The sequence below is a fragment of the Calonectris borealis genome, chromosome 23 (assembly GCF_964195595.1).
Source record: "Calonectris borealis chromosome 23, bCalBor7.hap1.2, whole genome shotgun sequence".
Lineage (NCBI taxonomy): Eukaryota > Metazoa > Chordata > Aves > Procellariiformes > Procellariidae > Calonectris > Calonectris borealis.
In genome coordinates, this window is record NC_134334.1 from 1,339,920 (window position 1) to 1,358,644 (window position 18,725).

An 18,725-nucleotide genomic window follows, 5' to 3' on the forward strand; every position below is an offset into this window, starting at 1 on the left:
CTGCGTCTGGTTTCTGATCGGACTAGGAGTTTAATATGAACCGTCTTTCCTCAGAGTATTTCAGCATTTCTGGTTTGGGCTTAGATAGAGCAAGCAGCTGCAAAGGACACACAAACAGAAGGGGAACTAGAAAGGCATCAGAAGAGTTTCAATGTTTGAGTAACAGCTTTTTCAAATTAGTAGGCTAAAGCCATCCCTAGTTTTTGGCAATCTCACCTTAAAAACTTGTGTCAGTTCTTCTGAACTACTATTACTGTATACATATAGTTTTATGGCTGTTGCATGTATTATTTTAGCTACCTTAACTTTCAAAGAAGGGGTTTATTTAGTTTTTTACTTCATTTTAAAATGTTTTCTTAAAAAATACCTAAAGGCAACACTTCTCAATTTGTTTTCCATAAAGCTAACGGTCTATTAGATACAACAACCTCTGTTTCTATAGAAATTTAAGCAGAAGGATATGTCAGCATCCGCATAACACGCAAGTCCTACAAACCAGCTCTGCCTTTCCAGACTGTTCCAGTGCTTTGCTATTGCAAGAGATGCCCTTGCACCAGGGTCGCAGAGGGAGGCGAAGTGCCGCCCCCCAAGCGCTGTCAAGCTCAAGTCAGGACAGCCACTTCACTGCTGCCTGTCTCGGGTTTGATGCTACTTTAACCCTTGGTTCTGGAATGGGCGAGTATTTTTCTTGTCCTGCTCGTCTATGCAAAGCCAGCATCGTTAGGGTTGTGGGAGTGACTGCGTGTGTCCAAATGAACAGGTAGGTGCAAATACTTCCACCTGTAAGGATACCGTAAGTCCCTCTCAAATTACTAATAATATTTGAAGAAATGTCACGTTTGGGTAGATTTCTTTAAAAGATGTTTGTATATTTTTCTTTCCAGAACAAAATTACCCCTTTCTAATTTTAACCAGCTCCCTTGCCATGTGCCAAGGGATGCTGTATTGTGGTTTAGAAGATACACACAAGTTTACAATAAATGGCTAATCTGCTTCAGCAGATTGTATCACAACTGAGAGCGCTCGCTGTCAGCTTTCACTGGCTCAATACTGTGTTTGTGGTGTTTGTGTTACTTTTATTGTGTACATTCACAATTTTACAAAAAAGAAGTTACACCGTTCCCATGTGGCAAAACTTCATGAGAAGACTAAGGATAACAAAAGCAAAGTCTTCCGAGGGAATCAGGCTCCTTTTTTACATTTTCCACCCCAGAAAGAGTTGCTAGATACATCTGATGCTGCACAAAATTCCCTAAAGAAAAGTCCTATAGGTATGAGAGCTCACATCATCATTCTAAAATAAGGAAAACTAGATTTAGTAACTCTGCATGTAATGTCCCCTCTTGCTGTTCTGTGTTCTGCAGTTATAAAGATAAGAGTTTTCCGGCTTTTTTTAATGCCAGGTACAATATTGTAAAAACCAACCAACCAACCAAACACCTCGCACACACCCCGCTTTCTTCCACTGAAAAGGAAAGAAAACTTCCCAGCGAATCCTGCCTCATGGCCCCCCTAAAGTTGCTAATGGATTCCATATTCATGCTTGTGACTCCACCTGGCACATCTGAACTAGGCAGAATCAGTCTCAAGTTGTTTTACACGCTGATTTAGACTGACAACTCCCTAATTCTTATGAGGTGAGAGTGAGGAGATTATGAGAAGAAATCATTCATCTCACTGCAGCAATACTAGGAGATTCAAATTATCTCTTTCATGTGCCCGTCATCAAATGAAAGATTGCATCAAAATGAGCAATAAGAGTATTTTTTCTTCCTCCGCTGACACCCATCTGATTATCTCAGAACACATTAATGAAACGAGTCTCCCAGGATACTCTTGCATACTGTTCCCATTATACCAATAGGGAAAAAAAGGCAGAAGTGGGTTCAGTGGCTTCCCTACCGTAACATCAAAGCCTGGAATCAAACACAGATCCCGTTCTGCGCTTGAACTACGCTTTCTGAAGAGTGTCAGGAAGTAGTCCCTGAAGTTTCTATAGCTTTGTTGTGACACAATCCACTTTTCTGCACAGTTATCAAAATCCAATAGGTGCTGTGTCAATTAAAAAAATATACAACCCTGAGAATGACAAGAGATGAGATGAATGGCTCTCAAGGGAAAATGCCCTTTTGGAAATATTCCACTAAAGAGAGCACTAAGGACACAGTTAATCTGCTATTTATTTGGCTTCCAAGCATTATCTAGATGAAACATGCAGTAAATAAAGAAGGAAAAAACTCTTTTTAAAATTAAAAAAACACCTTCTTCTCCTCTCTGTGACTATTCCAAACTCTTTACAACGGCTACAGGATTTGAGGCACCCCTGAAAAACATTTCGATCAGGCTGTGTCAGCTATTTATTTATGTCACCAACATGAACATTCAAAAATTATTAAGGAAAAAAAGAAGAGAGAAAGAAAAGATATGAGAAAATGGCATCGCTAGGACTGCTGAGAGACTCAGCTTTTAACTTGTCAAGAAAGTCAAAAACTGCCATGAATGTTTACTGAAAAAACAGGGAGCATGCAAAAAAAAAAAAAAAAAATCACTGCGGAATTTCATCTTGTGCTCTGACCTATAAAATTACAGCGGCTGCTCACAGAGGGACAGCTAGTACTGGGGGGCCCCCGCAGGATACGTGCAATTATAGCAAAAGCCAGAGCTCTGTGATGGCCGTGACAACTTACATATGAAAGGTTTGACAGTACTGTGAATGTGCTTGTGTTGTTTGAGGCCAGACGAGGTGGCAAAGGTTTTGCCGCAGTCCGGGCAGGCGTGGGCCCGCGCGCCAACGTGCTGGGAACGGATGTGCCGCTGGAGGTTGCTGGGGTCGGTAAACACCTGAAAGAGAAAACGCCTTGAGGGAGGGGAAACAAAGAGTGGGGAGAAGAGCGTATATGTGAAAAGCTTGACTATTTTTTCCGGTTTTTGTCACCGCCGCTCCCGGCATTAGGAGAGCAGGATGGTCACCTCCCGCTGCAAACAGATCATGAACGAGCAGGGCTGAGCCGTGTCCTGCCAGGCTGCTGGCACGCTCCCTGAAGAGCGCGGTGCTCACAGTTTAGTAGCTGTTTGCTCACCCTCACCTGCCCTGCACAACGCTCGCAGACTCTCCAGTACCCGGGAAAAGGCCAAAGGCGAGTTGCAGGGGGCAAGGCTGAGCTCCACGTCCAAGCTGACGTGCCGGGGCCAGCTGAGCGTCCTGCTCTCCTTGTGCTACCACAAGGCCGGGCTCCGCACCACGGCCGGGCCACCGAACCACGCCGGCACGGGTCGCCCGTCCTCTGGAGCCCTTCCCCCAGGTCCCAGTGCCCTCTCCCAGACAAAGCTGCCCACGGTTACCATCTCCTGCACCGTACCTTAACACAGTTTTCACATTCAAACCGTTTCCCACTGTCGTGAGACATCTGGTGACGAATCAGGTTGGATTTCCAGTTGAAAGCCTTGGGACACTGGTCGCACTTGTACTCCCTCTCCTCGGTGTGGATCACCATGTGCTGCTCCAGGCTGGGAAAGAGAGACAGGCTGACCTCGCACGGCCGGCGGCGATCGGAGCCCGACGCCGAGCGCCCACCTGAACCGGGCATATACTGCTACAGAACTCCTGCCCCGCAGCAGGGAGGTTTGAAACCGAGAGGTGATTAGAGATGGCGACGGAGAAACAGGCCGCGAGCCCGGGGGGTCCGCGGGGTTTCCAGGACTAACTGCTGCCGCAGAGCACGGCTGCAAAACCTTTGTGAACAGGAGCGGCACACTGACTGCGAGAGGGGCAGCGACACGCAAATACCATTTCTTTTTTTGGCATTTATTTCACAGATGGAAGCTGCCCTATTCTGCCTCAAAATGTCGCTGCATTTTATGATACTGCTTATTAAATACCTCAGTCCATTTACAAGGGGGGAAAGGAGGGTAAGACCAGACCTGACCCTGCAGGTTCCTGAAGGGAAAAATGAGCACTTTGTGACCAAGACTTCTATGGCATCCCCACAGGGAAAGACAAGATATTAGCTGTTGCTGCTGAGACTATCACGTTGCCGTTTTCACGGGCACAAAGCCCGCAGCTTCCCAGAACACAGCAACTTAGCATTGGAAAGAAACACGATAAGGTGCAAACACATTTCACTTCTAAATGTCAGACATCTTTTATTACTTAACTCGGCAATTTCAACTTCTGCCAACTGGCAGCTTCTCCCAAACCAGGAGGATGATGGCAAACCAAAGTGGCTGCTGGAGCCGGGCCACGGCAGGGATGGCTTTTCAGAGACACGCGGAGGGTGCTGGTCTCCCCTGTGCCGAAGCGCTGTCTCTGCGCATCAGCACGCCGCGCTCTGCTGGGCCACCGCACCAGGTGCGACAGTCAAGGGAAGGCACTGCCGGTGGCAGCGGGGCAGGTACGGAGCCTGGGAAACCATTCTGTTGAAGACCGGGTGCTGTAAAACACACTAAGCAGGCTGGAAATCCTGCAGCTCTCAGGCCAGTCCTCAGAAACAAAGGGAGGAAATTTGCGTCCTTTGCTGCCTGCAGTGTAGTTTAACGGAGTTACAAATACTCCTCCTTACTGTGAATTCTGATGAAGGACAAACTTATGTGACATCTACTACTGCCTGAAATCCCCTACAGATCGATATTAAACCATTCCTATGGAACTTTAAAGCACGGCTATATTTTTTATAGGAACATTAAAACTAACCTAGAAAATCCTGCCAGTCTTCATTAAATGCTATGGGACAACTTTGCAGCAAATAACTCCTGGGCATTTCCACGGGCCTGAGGGCTTTAGAGACCTAGAAATCGACTCAGCCTTGACCCGTCCTCAGGACTCCACTGCTCTCACCCTCTTCAGACGCCCACGGGGACCTGCATCCCCGGGGGGACTGTACGACAGGCACCCTGGCACCAGCAGGCACCTGCCTGCACCGCGGTGGAGCAGCATGGACCTGATACTGGGGTCACTGGAAATTCCCGGTGCAAAGGCCAACTGCACTGACAATTGACCTGCATTGAAACCTTTGAGTCCTGAGGGCATTTGCTGGCACAGGGACAAGGGTAACCCTGTAGAAGGTGGCTTCATCACGAGTGCGCCTGGTGGGACTGCAACTCACCGAGGAATCTAAGCAGCCACCAGCCCGCTACTCCCTTGAAGAACCTCCTCTTCCTTCAAGTCAGAGAGTTAATATTCATGAACATGCCCCTTATAAACTGCCAATCTACTAATTTTAAAGAAGCAATATTCATTTTGCTAAAGAAATGGTGTTCTTAACACTACAAAATTTTTTACACATACAAAGAAATATATACCTTTCACATGCATATACAAAAATGCGCTCCTGTTAACTGTGATTTATGAGTTTATTTAGAGCAAATATGGACAAACTAATATGCTGTTTAGAGGCAAGTACCTACTGGGATTAGCAAAACATTTATTTATTTAGTCAGCTGCTAAATGCTCAATTTCAGTTCCCCAGTGGCACTCTTGATTTGATCTGTATTAACTTCTGAAAAATTATAAGACCATCTAGGTACGCTGACTGGATATATTCTGTGTTTTAGTGGCTTTCTCAGTACATAAAATGCAGCAGATTGATGGGGGAGGGATAGATGTGGACATTCCCTCCCAGCTCCACTAAATCCGTCAGTGCGTAGTACACTGAATGGTGATGTTGCTGACTCTATCTTTCCCCTGTCGAAAAAACGACTTCATATTATTTGCTTAAAAACTTCCCAACCCAAATCTTTGGAATCAATGCTCTAAAAGGCAATGCAGCCACTGAGCCCGGGAGCCCCTATCACAACTCCAAACGTTTGCCAAGCGTATAGGTCTGTGGCTAGCGACTTGGACTATCTCCACCTGAGTCCAGTTGGAAATACCTCGAAAAGGCCTCACCATCACCTAGGGGTGCTCAGAAAATGGAAGTCCCCGCTAGCACACACTGGACTTTTGCCTCAAGCTCGAGATGTTTGTGTTGAGCACACCGATGACAGGTAGATGTCCTGCCACATTTGCTTCTTAATTACAAGGTCTGTAAAGTAACGGTTAGGAGTGCCGATTTTGAAGAATCAAAATAGGAGAAGGTTCTGAAAATAAACCAGGACAGGGCTTGTAAAATTGGTGTTCTGTCCTTGGCCCTTCCACAGGCTTTCGGTCTGACTTTGAACAAGTGATTTGTTTGTCCCTTTTACCTACCCACACGGAAAAGCAGTGCTTGCGCCGGGAGCCCGGCTCCGCTGCCAGCAACGCTCGCGATGGAGATGTGCCCCAAGGCGAGTCAAGTCTTAGACTGAGGCAAGGTCTGCCTCACCTACTTTCCCAAGAAATCAGGGGAAACTGGGACCTTAACTCAGCCACGTCCCTGAATACCCAGAATTAGCTTCACCAGACGACGCTGAACATCTTACCCACAGGGATAAGTAATCACTAAAGGGAAAAAGGGACTTAAAATCTTTCTGCTTCTCTTAATCCCTGCAAAGTGGACACAGGGCCACCCCAGGCCCCCAAGGGGAGCAGGGAACACCCAGATGCTACCAAGAGAAGACGACATATACATTTCAAAAGGGTATTTCCTAAATTAACATAAAAACTACAGAGTGCTGGAAGCTAAAGAGCAGAATGTTTCTAACCAGCTAGAGAGATAAAAGAACTGGAATTTCTACTAAAAATCATAAATATTTAAAACACTTAAAGGAAGTTCTCCTTTTCTTGTCAGGTAAAAAAATCAAGAGAATTGCAGCCTCCTAGTATCTAATCAAAAGTAGCCAACATAGAAACACAAGGTGAGGAATAAAGACATCAAACTGTGCTAACAGAACCTCTATACAGATATCACTGGCCGACAGTATCTATTACCAACTTCTAAAACACCCACAACACAGCCAAGAGCCAAGCTCTTTTCAACACAGATAAACTAGTGGAATGTTCTTTACGTTTCCCCTTTCTCTACAGTTTTTAAAATAGATTTTCTTCTTCTTACTCACCTAGATGAAAGATCTGAAAGTAACAATATAATCAAGTTCAAAATGACTAATGCTGGTGAACATCATCTTTTTAAATTTTTAACTGAAATGAAACAGGCCTTATATTGGCTTTAAGTTCAATGTTTTTGCTCTACTTATATAGTACGTGACAGGGGATTGCAAGTTCTCACAATTCTATAACAAATCTTGCTGTGCGTGGTGTTTGTTCATCTAAGAAGACAAGTGAAATGAGTATGTGAGAACTTCAGCCTCTGGTAAACAGGGAAAACTCTAGTCCTTATGCTGTGGAGAAAACCTTGAAAATACAGCCCAGGAGTTAAAGGCTCAGGATGCAAATAAACACAATCCAAAAATGATTAAAAAGACCTCTCAACTTTTTAAAACTGGCTCCTAATATTTAACCATTTGAGTCTTACATTGCAAGTGAATCAGAAATCTCGAAGATTCTGCTTTAAAGCTGCATTTGATTACTATCACATATTATGCTTGAAAGGTGAAAATTTTCAGTTAAAACTTATTGGGACAAAGAATTTTTCCTTTTAAAAAAAAGTTCAATTCTTGTTTAGAATTGCCTTATAATAATAAATGAATAATTATTGCAAATAAAAATATGAGATGGAGAATATTCTATCTTCTTTTTTTCCTTTTCACATTTGTATTATGCTTGGTGAACACAAAATCTTTTCATGAATATTTTCTTTCAAAAAAATTTTAAACCGGAAGTTTGAGTGGAATAGAATTTTTTTAATTGCTTCTGCAAGATCAAATAGGAGCTCGTGACCATGTTAAGAGTTCTTAGTATAACAACACCTCTTCACATCTACTGATCTCAAATGCCCAAGAATTACATATAAAAAAAGCCTTCATGCAACTACTGGCAGAAGGTAATACCACTGTTTTCCCTCAGAACCAAGATCACATGGGAGCAGCTGCTGCAAAGATACCAACCAGGTCTATCAACCTGTCTGTCACAGCCCTGAAAAAGTCACAGGGAATTCAGAAAACAACCATTTAAACTTTATATTGCCAATAATCTGTGGGTGCTTCTACCAATGGGTAATGAAAAGCATCACAGTCTATGAAATCAAGGTGAAACAAAATGCTGTCCAATAGCTAATGACATTGCAGGAGCCCAAAAACGACCTTCTTGAACGCTACGGAGAAAGGAAAGGTACGCTCCCGTAGCCGTCCTGAGCCGCCCAGCTCCCACCTTGGTCCCACGCTTCCCATCGTCAGACAGGACTGCGCAGGAGTAACGGAGAGGGGCAGGCCGAGGAGGGTCTGGCAATTTTCCGGTACCTGTATTTATTGGGGAACATCCTCTCACAGTCTTTGCACTCATAGACCTGTCCATCTCCAAGGCCTTCTTGCTTGATCTCGTCATTCAGGGTCTCGTACAGGGAGCTGACAGCGTTGCAGCCGTACTTCTTGTGCCGCCGCAGGTCGAGCTTTGACTGAAAAAGTTCATCGCAGTCCTCGCAGCGAAACGTGTGTTCTTCTACAACAGACAGAGAAGAGGATTTTGACTTGTGGATCAGGACGGTCAAACAAGTCTAATTATTTTACCCAACATTGGGCTTGTACAGAAAATGCAATGTTCTGTGAGAATCTATCAAACAAACAAAGAGGAAATTTGAAGTGACAGGAGAGAGAAACCAAGGTAGGCTGTGCCAGCAGATTGCTTTCACTTTAAGCATAAAAAAAAAAAATAAATCACACAACCAGGAGAGATCTTGTTTTCTTTGTGTCCTGGCCTCTGCTGGGAAGTAGAGACCTACAAGAATTAGCACAAAATACTGGGGCTATTCTGGAGTATTTCGTTTGTTTGCAATAAGGTTTTTTGAAAATACGAATCAGCTCTTCCGGAAAAAGGAACAAACCATACTCATAAAGACAGACGCTGGGAAAAGCAAATCGCCACAGCACAAACCTGGAGAAGCTCCTTTCTAAGAAAATGTCTTTCTAACGTTATCCTCTTAACTCGTCCCACACAACTGCAGAAGCACAGTGCGCCATCAAACCCGAGGAGTTCAAAACCAGAGTAGCATGGAAGAAAGAAAGGGGAGCCAAATTCTTTGTTGTTGTGCTGTTTTGTTTTGTTTTTTTTTTTAAAAAAAAAAAAGATCTAATGCACATAATAAATTATTGTAGTCAAGGTCAAACAAATTAAAAAGAGGGCAGCTATTATTAAGTTTACAAGGCAGCATCCTGACCATAGTGCCAAGCCAAACAATCAGCTCAGAGCTGTAAATTTTCCAGAACGACCTCTGCGAGGGAGTCGGGATAGCTCCGGGTTTCTCCACCCAGCAGCCAGCTTGAAACAGAAGCTTTCCAGCCACCACTTAGTCAGTGGTGCCGCATTTCCCTGTCCTCCTCTACCCTCTTCCTCTGGGCTCCGGGGCTCTGTTTCGTATTAAATTTTATTCCCTTTTTCTGATAACTTTACTTTCAAAAGGAAAGCTTGTGGTAAAATGCATTAGCTCAGAGGGAAGAGTGGAAATATCCTTCCTAAGAGATGCAGCCAAAAGCAAGCGATGTGATGGAGCGGATCCATCCCCGAGCGCGGCTGCTCTGTGGGAAAGGGGACGGCGGGTAAGAGGCGGCGGCACTCGCGTCTTCGCGGCCGCTTCTCTGCCTGCCGCCGTTTTCAAAATCTGCAACCCTTCAGCAAACCCTTGGTTTAAAGTACCCCATGTACTTGTCTGCCCAAAGTTTTGCACAATTACAGCCACTTAGGCTGTGCTTTAAGGCCTGAAATTGTGTTTCGTATAAGTCAGGGTTAATTTTGCTAAAAGTGTGACACGAGTACAAACACAGGCGGTGTCACACCCAGAGACCGCCGCTTCCCCGCTTGCACTCGGGCAATACTCCCCTTTCTCCATTTCTCTCAATACAGCCTATTTAAGCTCAGCTGTGGTTTTCGACCCGTGCCCCTGCACGCCGGGAAGTCTGCGACTTGCTTCTGCGGTGACTAAGAAAGACAGGATCCCATAAGCTGCTACAGCAAGCTATGTAGGCAGATGAAACCCAAAGTGGTCCACACCTACACGGAAAGTTATCGACATGCCCACAAACTGGAAAAAGTCAAACACAGCTAAAAAAGAAAATATCACTAAGACACAATCAGCGAAGCCCTGCTATTTACCCAAGCAGCATGGCTTGTGGTACCATACCCCCTCTGCACAAGGAATGAATAAAATACGGAGATGCTATAGGATTTCCTGAACGGCAGAAGAGAGGGATGTGAAAAGAAATAAAATCCAGCGGGTCAACATTTTCCTTTGGGGGGGAAAGGCGATTTTGACTAAAAAAGGAGACCTAAGGGAAGAAAATACCCCTATCTCTCCCATTTCAACTAGTTTTGACAGTTCATATACTCTGAAATTGCTATCAGCAGCCTCACAATGAAGTGGATCAGGCCCTGCTCTACTCCTTAGAAATTCTGTTTACCAGCATTTTGTAGAACAGAACCAATATGTATCCTATGCGTTTTACGTCCTTGGGGAGGGAAACCTGGCAATCAGGATATAAAAAACTACCTAGCAGTATTGAGAGACCGTGTATAACCTACCATTAAAATAATCCAAACCACTTTTTATGGGGGGGGGGGGGGGGGGGATGAATTGCAGTATCATGGTATGTCTTGTTACTGCATTTTACTTGTCACAGCATGAAGCAGACAATGCTACCTACCAAAATTTAAGATTTCATCTACCCATGTTTACAGACCGAAAACATTCTTAGCCTGAAAGCAGCCAGTGAGGGGGGCAAGGGCTGCGATGAGGTGTGTTGCACCTTTTCACTCTCCACACATCCATAACGGGGTGAGAAGAGACAAGCCTGGCAGCAGCAAGCGTCCCGGACGCACGCGCTGCATGGGCCGGGGCAGTAATCTCATCAAGCCATCTCTCCTCGTTACCAATGAATTCACGTTAGCTCTCACGCACACTGAAACAAGGGTTTATCTGCTACAACGTTCAGTCCTCATAGTCTCAGACGTCAAGCTGCACTCAGAAGTGTCCCTGGCACTAATAAACATGACCTTACTTTTGTTCTGGTTTTGGAGACGTACGTGGGACAGAAGTTCATTTGACTCATGCAGCCCACTGAACTGTGGAGTAACAGGATAAATCCCTCCGTAACTCCAGATAACGTGGAACTGCTCTGGGAGGTGTTCGTCTACCTCAGAATTCACCCCGCAAAGCAAATGTTTCCCCTCTTTGCTCTTCTGTCAATACAGTGACGGCTCAACGCGAGAAGGCTTTTTTGTAGAAGCGACCGAAAGCCCTCTGGATTGGGAACTCCCAGATAGCTTCACCTCTTAAGAAGCTCCTACAAGACTCCCAGCATCTCTCAAGCTCAAACTGGCAGTTCCCCAGACCTGAAAACTTGGAACGGAGGAAACAGATTTTTTTTTTTTTCCTTTTTTTGACTTCAGAGAAAATGCATCAAAATACCTTCTGCAAATCCATACTAAATTCTTCCGACTTCAGTTCGAGATTTACATGATTAATTAATTGTATTTTATTTCACCCAAACTATCCTCTAGGAACCAGAAATCCACTTAGAGTTTGGCAAACTAGCCACGGAGAATAATTTATTACATACCTGGCTAAAGACAGACAACTCGCAAGCACCCCCCCTCACAGAATACAACCTGATACAGCACTACCTGTTGTTACCAATGAGAATAACGTTATTTTTGTCCTTTCTATGAGATTACAGAGGAGGTAGAAGACAGACAGATGAAATACATTAATAGCCTTCAGTAATAACTGTTAGAGAAGAGATTTTCCTTCTAATTCTCCTTGTCCTCTGTCAGCAGAATTACAGATCTCACACAAATCACACACAATATAACACGATCCTCAGTCGGCAGAAGCTGGCGTAGCTACGTTCACACAAGCTGAGGGGCTGCCCCATCAGACTTTTATTAAGAAATGTAAGAAACAAGACAGCTCAGCCGAGATATGCATTTTTTGCTTTTGCATTTGCATACTTTCAGAACTACACAGATTTTACAGATCTAGCCCTTGTATGTCACTAAACTGAAAAAAACCCTGTCCATTTTGTACAGGCTCGTGCTTCTGTAACAGCAACATTCCTCGTCTGTCATCAAACACAACAGCTTTTTCATAGGTAGAAAAGATGGATGATAAGAAAAGAAATGCACATGCTTCAGAATATTTGGGTTTGGAAAAAGAAATTTTTATTGAAAAGAAGAATTAGAGAACTGACAAAAATACCATTAAAAACTTTGTAGTCGCATGTTATAGAAGCTCCCACTGGTTACAAATATTATTTTGATGCTCAGACAGGTTAAACAGAGGAAGAACTGACTGGCTGGTAGAGTAGCTGATTATAGCGTCTCAATATCCAACACCCATTCCCGTTTCTGAACTTCAGAAGATTAGAGATCAGACTTCTCAATAAATATTGCTGCAGGGAAAGGAACTGACCTGTAGACTAAGGGCCAGACATTCACCCTGCAGAAGCGAAACCTCAGTAACAAAGGAGGCTCAGGAGTGAACTAAGAAGACCTGGTATCTATTTTGTGTCTTTATATCAGACAACCAGTTTGTAGACTTCAGGTTAATTAAAGTCTTTTTTTTCCTTCTTTAAGCACCAAAAATAAAAATACTGCCCTTCAAAACAAGTTCTCATTAAAGTTTTCTTCGTTCTTTAAGCACCACAGATGAAACTATTGCCCTTCAAAAAAGGTTACTACTTCAGTATCTTACAGGGAGAAGGGGATAAAAAGAAAAGAAAAATCCAGTTACAAAAAAATTGCTGCCTGTTCTCTATGTCTTGTTTGTCAAATCTATGGTTATATGTGTCTATCTTAAGTTCCATCAGTAACACTCAGGACAAAGCAGGAATGTAACAGAAAAATAAATCAGTGCCTAATAGCTTTCAGAGAAACCAAGGGGAACACAATTATGTGGCATCTACATGCTAATCTACCAGACTTGAATCTCAAAGGAGTTCAAGTGCCCTACTCAAAATTCCTGCAGTGATAAGGGGTCTGCTGTGTTTGGCTGGGGTTTGGATAAAAGATTTTTATGATAATTATCTTTGTGTGGAACAATTTTGCATTTCCTTTCTTGTTAATTCAGAATTGAAATGGGGGTGCGAGGCAGCAGGAAGATAGCATTACTGAAAGTAAAAAGTATTAAGAAGTCAAATATTTAATGTTGGCCTATTATAATTTGAAAGCAATTATGTGGCAAAAGCACTAGACATTACCAGGAAGATACAGGTAAATGTTACATAATGACAAAGATGGAAAACGAGGAGCACTTTTTGCTCTTTCAAATAAAAGCCTATTAGAAACAGAAATGCGAAAGTGGTGAGTTTTCTTTCCGATTTCTTCCTGACATCAAAAAAAAGGTATGTGTTACTCCATCGCTGCGAATACAGAAATTATTCATCTCTGTGTGTTGGTCTCAAGAAAATTATTAACTTTTTTTTGGGAGAACACTGAAAAAATAATCCCAAACCGGACATCTTGGTGAGACGGCAGCTACCACACTGCCTGGTCATTCACTCCACCCATGGACCTTCAGCAAAAGAGCTTTCAGCAGCACTAATCCTCAAACTATCAATTTTTTCAGAAGTATTTCAAACTAATTGTGCATATCGTATGTATCCTTGTAAAGTGTTTCACTGCGAATTTGAATCTGAAAATTATATTCATATACAGGTAAAAGAAAATAAATGTATCGTAGGATGTCCAGGTGAGACAAGTCAAATTTCAGCTATTAATTATGTAGAACAGTATTTCCAACTAATAGTTTAAGAAAGACTGGTAGATGAGAATATATTTATAGAAATTAGTCATCAAATAATAATGTGAAACCTGCAACAGGCTCTGCATTCAATGAATGACCAGAAAAAGGCATAAGTAATATGCCCTGGTAACCTCTTCACTGGAGAAAATTCATGTACCTTTTACATTGTCCTCTAACTTTCACTGTCACCAAATGTCAAGGAAACTAAGAACCCTATAAAATAGAGCAGAGCTTTGCAAGTCCAGACCGATCTTAATTTAATTTCAGGATCACAATGTACTTCACATGAGGTCAGGTTTCTGCAACGCTCTGTTACGATAGCGTTTTGTACTCATCTCAGGAACAGATTTAGACTTGCAAACAACCATTTTAAAATAAGAATCTGTACAATTTTGATTACTCTAGGTATGTCTGCGCTGTTGCCTTGTTTTTATAATATTTTGGGGAATGATGTAGCACACCTTTCCCAGTTTTCCTAGGAGATCACTTGCACTGCACAGTGTTTGCACCGACAGGCCCTGTCACTTGCAGTGAAAGGGGTGGGACCCCAAACATTAGTCAGAGCCTCAGACAAATGTTGGGAAAAGCACTCTAACAAAGGAAAAAAAAAACCTGGCGACACTCTCAGATTGCCAGAATATTTCAGGCCATGTGTCCTGCTAACCTGCTCCCCTGTCGCTGACAAGAGCCAGCAACAGCTACTACAGAGAAGCACGAAGGACCCTGCAGAGAGCAGGTGAGCAGCAACCTGTCCCCAGGGAATGCCGCCTTGCAACAGCCTCTTCAGTGAATCACCCCACTCTGTGCTTCCTTCCCAAACCCCTGAATTAGATTTGTAATCTTACTGTAGGGATTCTGGCTAGCCTTACTCTGCCGTACCAAATGTTTCTGGATTGTGAAACTAAAGTGGAAGCCAAAGCTTTCAACAATCTAACTGAATGACAAGCAGAAAGCTCCATGCTGCTGCTTATTAAAAAGGTAAGTACTTTACAGCCATCTTTGTGCACCACGAAAAAGGAAGGAGGACTCAAAGTCTTCTCTTTTCTTTCTTTTTTCCCATCCCTCTTTTGAATTTCACATAGCACCGTTCCGGTGTAGGAAGAGAATCCAAAATCTTAGCGCATTGCTCCTTGCCCTAGCTTACTAGAAAACACTCGCTTAACCTGGAAAGCATCACGGTCTTTTAGATAGTCTGTGTGACGATTGAACTTCAGTAATTAACACCAGGATATTTAGAGGAAAATGGTTATGCTAACATACGAAGAAGTGAATAAGGCTTAGTCTTTCAGGTTGCTCCACACGCAATACAGAGTTAAGGAAACTTCTCCCTCTGGGAGCCTATTTGAGCTATGCACCTTGTCCTGCGATACCAACTCACTGCAAGGCAGGAGAGACACTGCAGCAGTAAAAACGTGACCTTTCTTTTAAAAATAATCATTCTTTTGGCCTTCACTGCATCATTTCAGGGTTTCAGAGGTATCTATCTTCTAGCAATAATAATTCCGGTGACGACTCTTCCACCCTCTGCCTGGATTCCCCTTTTCCATGTAATCTAAAGCTCTGAAGACCAGTGTTTTGCAAGCCTTGAAATGGTTTGGCCCATTTTTATTACACCCAAAGAAACACGGTGACCCTGGGAATTAAAAAGGCACCTCCAGTCATATTCAAAACCACAACATTCCTCAAAGAGAAGAAGCAAATTAATCTGTTGCATGCCTTGAGGTTAATAAAAATTTGCTTGCTATCATTGACTAAGACAGCTACTCTCACCAGGGAACGAGTGAAAATAAGCATAAAATATTGACAGTTACAGAAGGGGCAGGTATCGTATCAGGTTTTTGTCCCAGTTCAGCACTAACTGAGGTTCTCAACATTCCTAGTTTGCTGGTGAGAGGTGCAAAAAGGTCCTATCTAGCAAAACGAGGCCTTACCTTCCATGCTGGGCGCCATGTTCCCAAGTGAATAACCACCTTCCTTCAAATACACCAAGAGCTCTTCTCCTGGCTCAATTTCTTTAATAACTTTATAATAGATCTGGGAATTAGAAACAAAAATTGAGAGACATGTTAAATATGCAAAGACTTGCATTTTACATTTTAACCAATAACTCAAATTATGCCAGCTAATAGGGGAGGCTGTCACTTGATTTGTGTGATAATTGCTACTGAGAGCTCTTTTTTCCTGCCTTTATTTTCTTCTATGTGTGTCAGCGTTTCATGTGGCTTGGACAATAAAGTAGTATTTACGGTAACAGCCTCTCTCGTCCAAATTACACAAAATCTTCCCATTGTTTTCCCTACCTCCTATAAGCTTAGTGTGTATGTTATAGCGAAGGGAAGATTAAACTGATGGAATTGACGCATTTAAGTCTCTGCTTCCCTAAGCCAAAATTGGCCTGATAATTAGAGATCTGAATTAGCATATCTTCACGGAATTATTCTGTAGATTACTCTCACCTAGAGCCTGAGGACCTGACCCCTAAAGACAAGATCTGAACCATGCCAGGTGAGCAGTTTACCCCCCATTCAGAGTTCCTGTCTAACCACAGAACCTGGACCTTCCGAAATGTGCTGAGTACAGTGCTGTTCACCTACCGTACCTTTGTCTTTACACCGGAGAACCAACTCAGAAATAGAAACCGACTGCAGACAAGGGCAGAGACCACATACCAGCTGTATGCCCTGTTCACATTGCCATTTAAAGTGTGTAGAACATGGTTTAAAGGATACCTAGGCTTACACAGGTTTCCTGAACCAAAATGAATTTTCCCACTCCAAGGATGCATTTCTTAGAAAATATTACAGTGAGAAAGAAATCCCCGTTATCCAAGGTGCGACAAAGCGTAACGTTGCGAGGCACCGCCATATTAGTGTATGTTTTCATACACACCACACACCCATCCTTACTGTTCTACCCCCAAACCAAACACAAACGACAGCACTACGTCCAGTGACACCCGGGTTACACGTGAGCGGACCCCAGTGGCCTCATTCCTTCCGACAAAATGGCAGAGTGCCTAGGGAGGAAGAGCGTGCTGATAGTGGGTTATTTGTATGAGCAGGCAGAGAGCTTGCTGGTTCCCTGTAATGATTGATAGCTAAACCTGCCTTCACATTCGCATGCTGCTCGTGGGTGCTACACAGCGTGGTGGCTGGGGCAGTTCTGGGCGTGCAGAGTGAGCTCAGTAACTCCAACTGGGAGGGCATCTCATGAAAACCTCTGCAAGGAAAACCGCGAAAAACAGCAGCAGAAGGAAATCAAGAGCAGGATGGGAGTTTGTGACTGACAAAGAGGAGAATCAGAACTACGTGAAATCCAAGAGACTCAGTGTCTTCCATATGCTTTCCAAATTTTTAGAGTATGCTGGACCCTGTCCCCTTCTAACAATAATACCGTGAGAATTGAACAGATAATAGTTATTAACTGCAAAGTTTTATTAGCACTGCCTTTAATAGCAATGCATGAAATTCTTTTTCAGGATATCACCTACAATTTAACCAGAACAATTCCCTAAATTAGCTGCCACTCAGTCTCTGCCAATCTACCGTTTATGGGGAACGAAGACACACAACTCTTCAATGCCCACATGGGCTGCGCTAATAGCGTCACTATGATGCATTTTTCTTCCCAAAGCCTCCTTCACCCCTTTGCATGGAAGCGCGAGGCCTCGGAAGGCGCGTGCCCCCCAGCCCCGGCGGGAGCAGCAGGTGCCCGGGCTCGCGTGCTCCATCCCAAGCTGCTGCCAACGCTTGCACGGCGACGCGGCATCGCTCCCCAGGGCAGCCTCCCTCCGTTCGGCGGGTACAGAAGAATCCAGTTACTGCTCTGAACTTTTCCTCCAGATCCAGCTCAGGAAACTCCCAACAGATTAACAATCCGCCTTACAACCAAACATAAACCCAGCCGTTTACCGCAAGCCAGTAAACCGTCCCAGATACTACATTGCTTAGGCATATGCACCCATACGTCCGTAAGTAGCGCTGCTGCTTACCCCGCGGCGCTGCCCGGCAGCGGTACCGCTCCGGGACAACGCGCTCCCGGCGCCCCTCCCGCGCTCCCCCCGGTGCGGGCAGGCGCTGCCCAGCCCCGCTCCGGCAGGGAAAGGCGAGGGCTCTTCCGACGGCGGACAGCGCCGGCAGCGCCCGCCGGCCGCCGCTCGCAGCGGGACCCCCACCCTTCCCCGGTACAGACCGAGCAAAACTTGCCCGCGGCGCGCGCTCCCGCAGCTGCCGGCGCGACGCCACTCGCAGGCGGCCCGGGCAGCCGCGGAGAAGGCGGCGGGGCGCCCGCTGCCCGCGGCCGGGCCGGGGCCGGGGCCGGGGCCGGGGCCGGGCCGGGGCCGGGGCGTCGCGGCGGGAGCGCGGCGCGGCCCCCGCCCGCCCCAGCAGGGGGCAGGCTCCGCCCGCCGACGGCCCCGCGCCCTCGGGGTCCCCGCCGGCCCGGCCCGGCCCGGCCGCCTGACGCCCGCGGGGCCGCCCGGGCCAGCCCCCGCCGCCGGCCGCGGCAGAGCGGGCCGGGCAAGCCGGGGACGCGGGCCGGCACGGAGGCAGCGGGCCGGGGAAGGACGGGAACGCCTGACCTGTTTGCTCCGGGCGAGGCGCAGCACCTCCGGGGCGCGGGCAGCGCCGTCCCGCGGGCCGCTCCGGCGGCAGGAGCCGTCCCCCGGGGCCGCCCGGCCCCTCCGCCGCGTCCTCCCGGGCCGGCGGCGCGGACCCCCCTGGCCGGGCGCGGGCAGGCCGGCCGCTGATCAAAGGAGCGGGAAGTTGGGGCTGCAGCGCCGGCGGCCGCGCCGCCCGGGCTGGGGGGGCCTGCAGCTGCCTTCGGGGCCGTGCCCGGGGCCGGGGGAGAGGGCCAGGCAGAGGGATAATCGCCGTCATAAACCCGAGGTAACGCGGCCCCTGCTCATTGCAGGGCGGCCTTTAAAAAGTCCTTTCGGTAAAATGAGATCAGGATGTGTTTGAT

The 18,725-nt window shown here is 45.6% G+C and overlaps 1 protein-coding gene across 1 annotated transcript in view; it reads right to left on the reverse strand.

Moving 5' to 3' along the window:
• The window catches only part of PRDM16 (PR/SET domain 16), a 216,387-nt gene that overhangs the window by 25,748 nt on the left and 171,914 nt on the right, over positions 1-18,725 (reverse strand). The window contains exons 4-7 of the mRNA XM_075172177.1: positions 15,695-15,797; positions 8,272-8,470; positions 3,360-3,507; positions 2,688-2,841 (exon numbers count right to left, since the gene is read on the reverse strand). Of these exons, the coding sequence (XP_075028278.1) occupies positions 2,688-2,841; positions 3,360-3,507; positions 8,272-8,470; positions 15,695-15,797 (604 nt within the window). The remainder of the gene's footprint in view (positions 1-2,687; positions 2,842-3,359; positions 3,508-8,271; positions 8,471-15,694; positions 15,798-18,725) is intronic.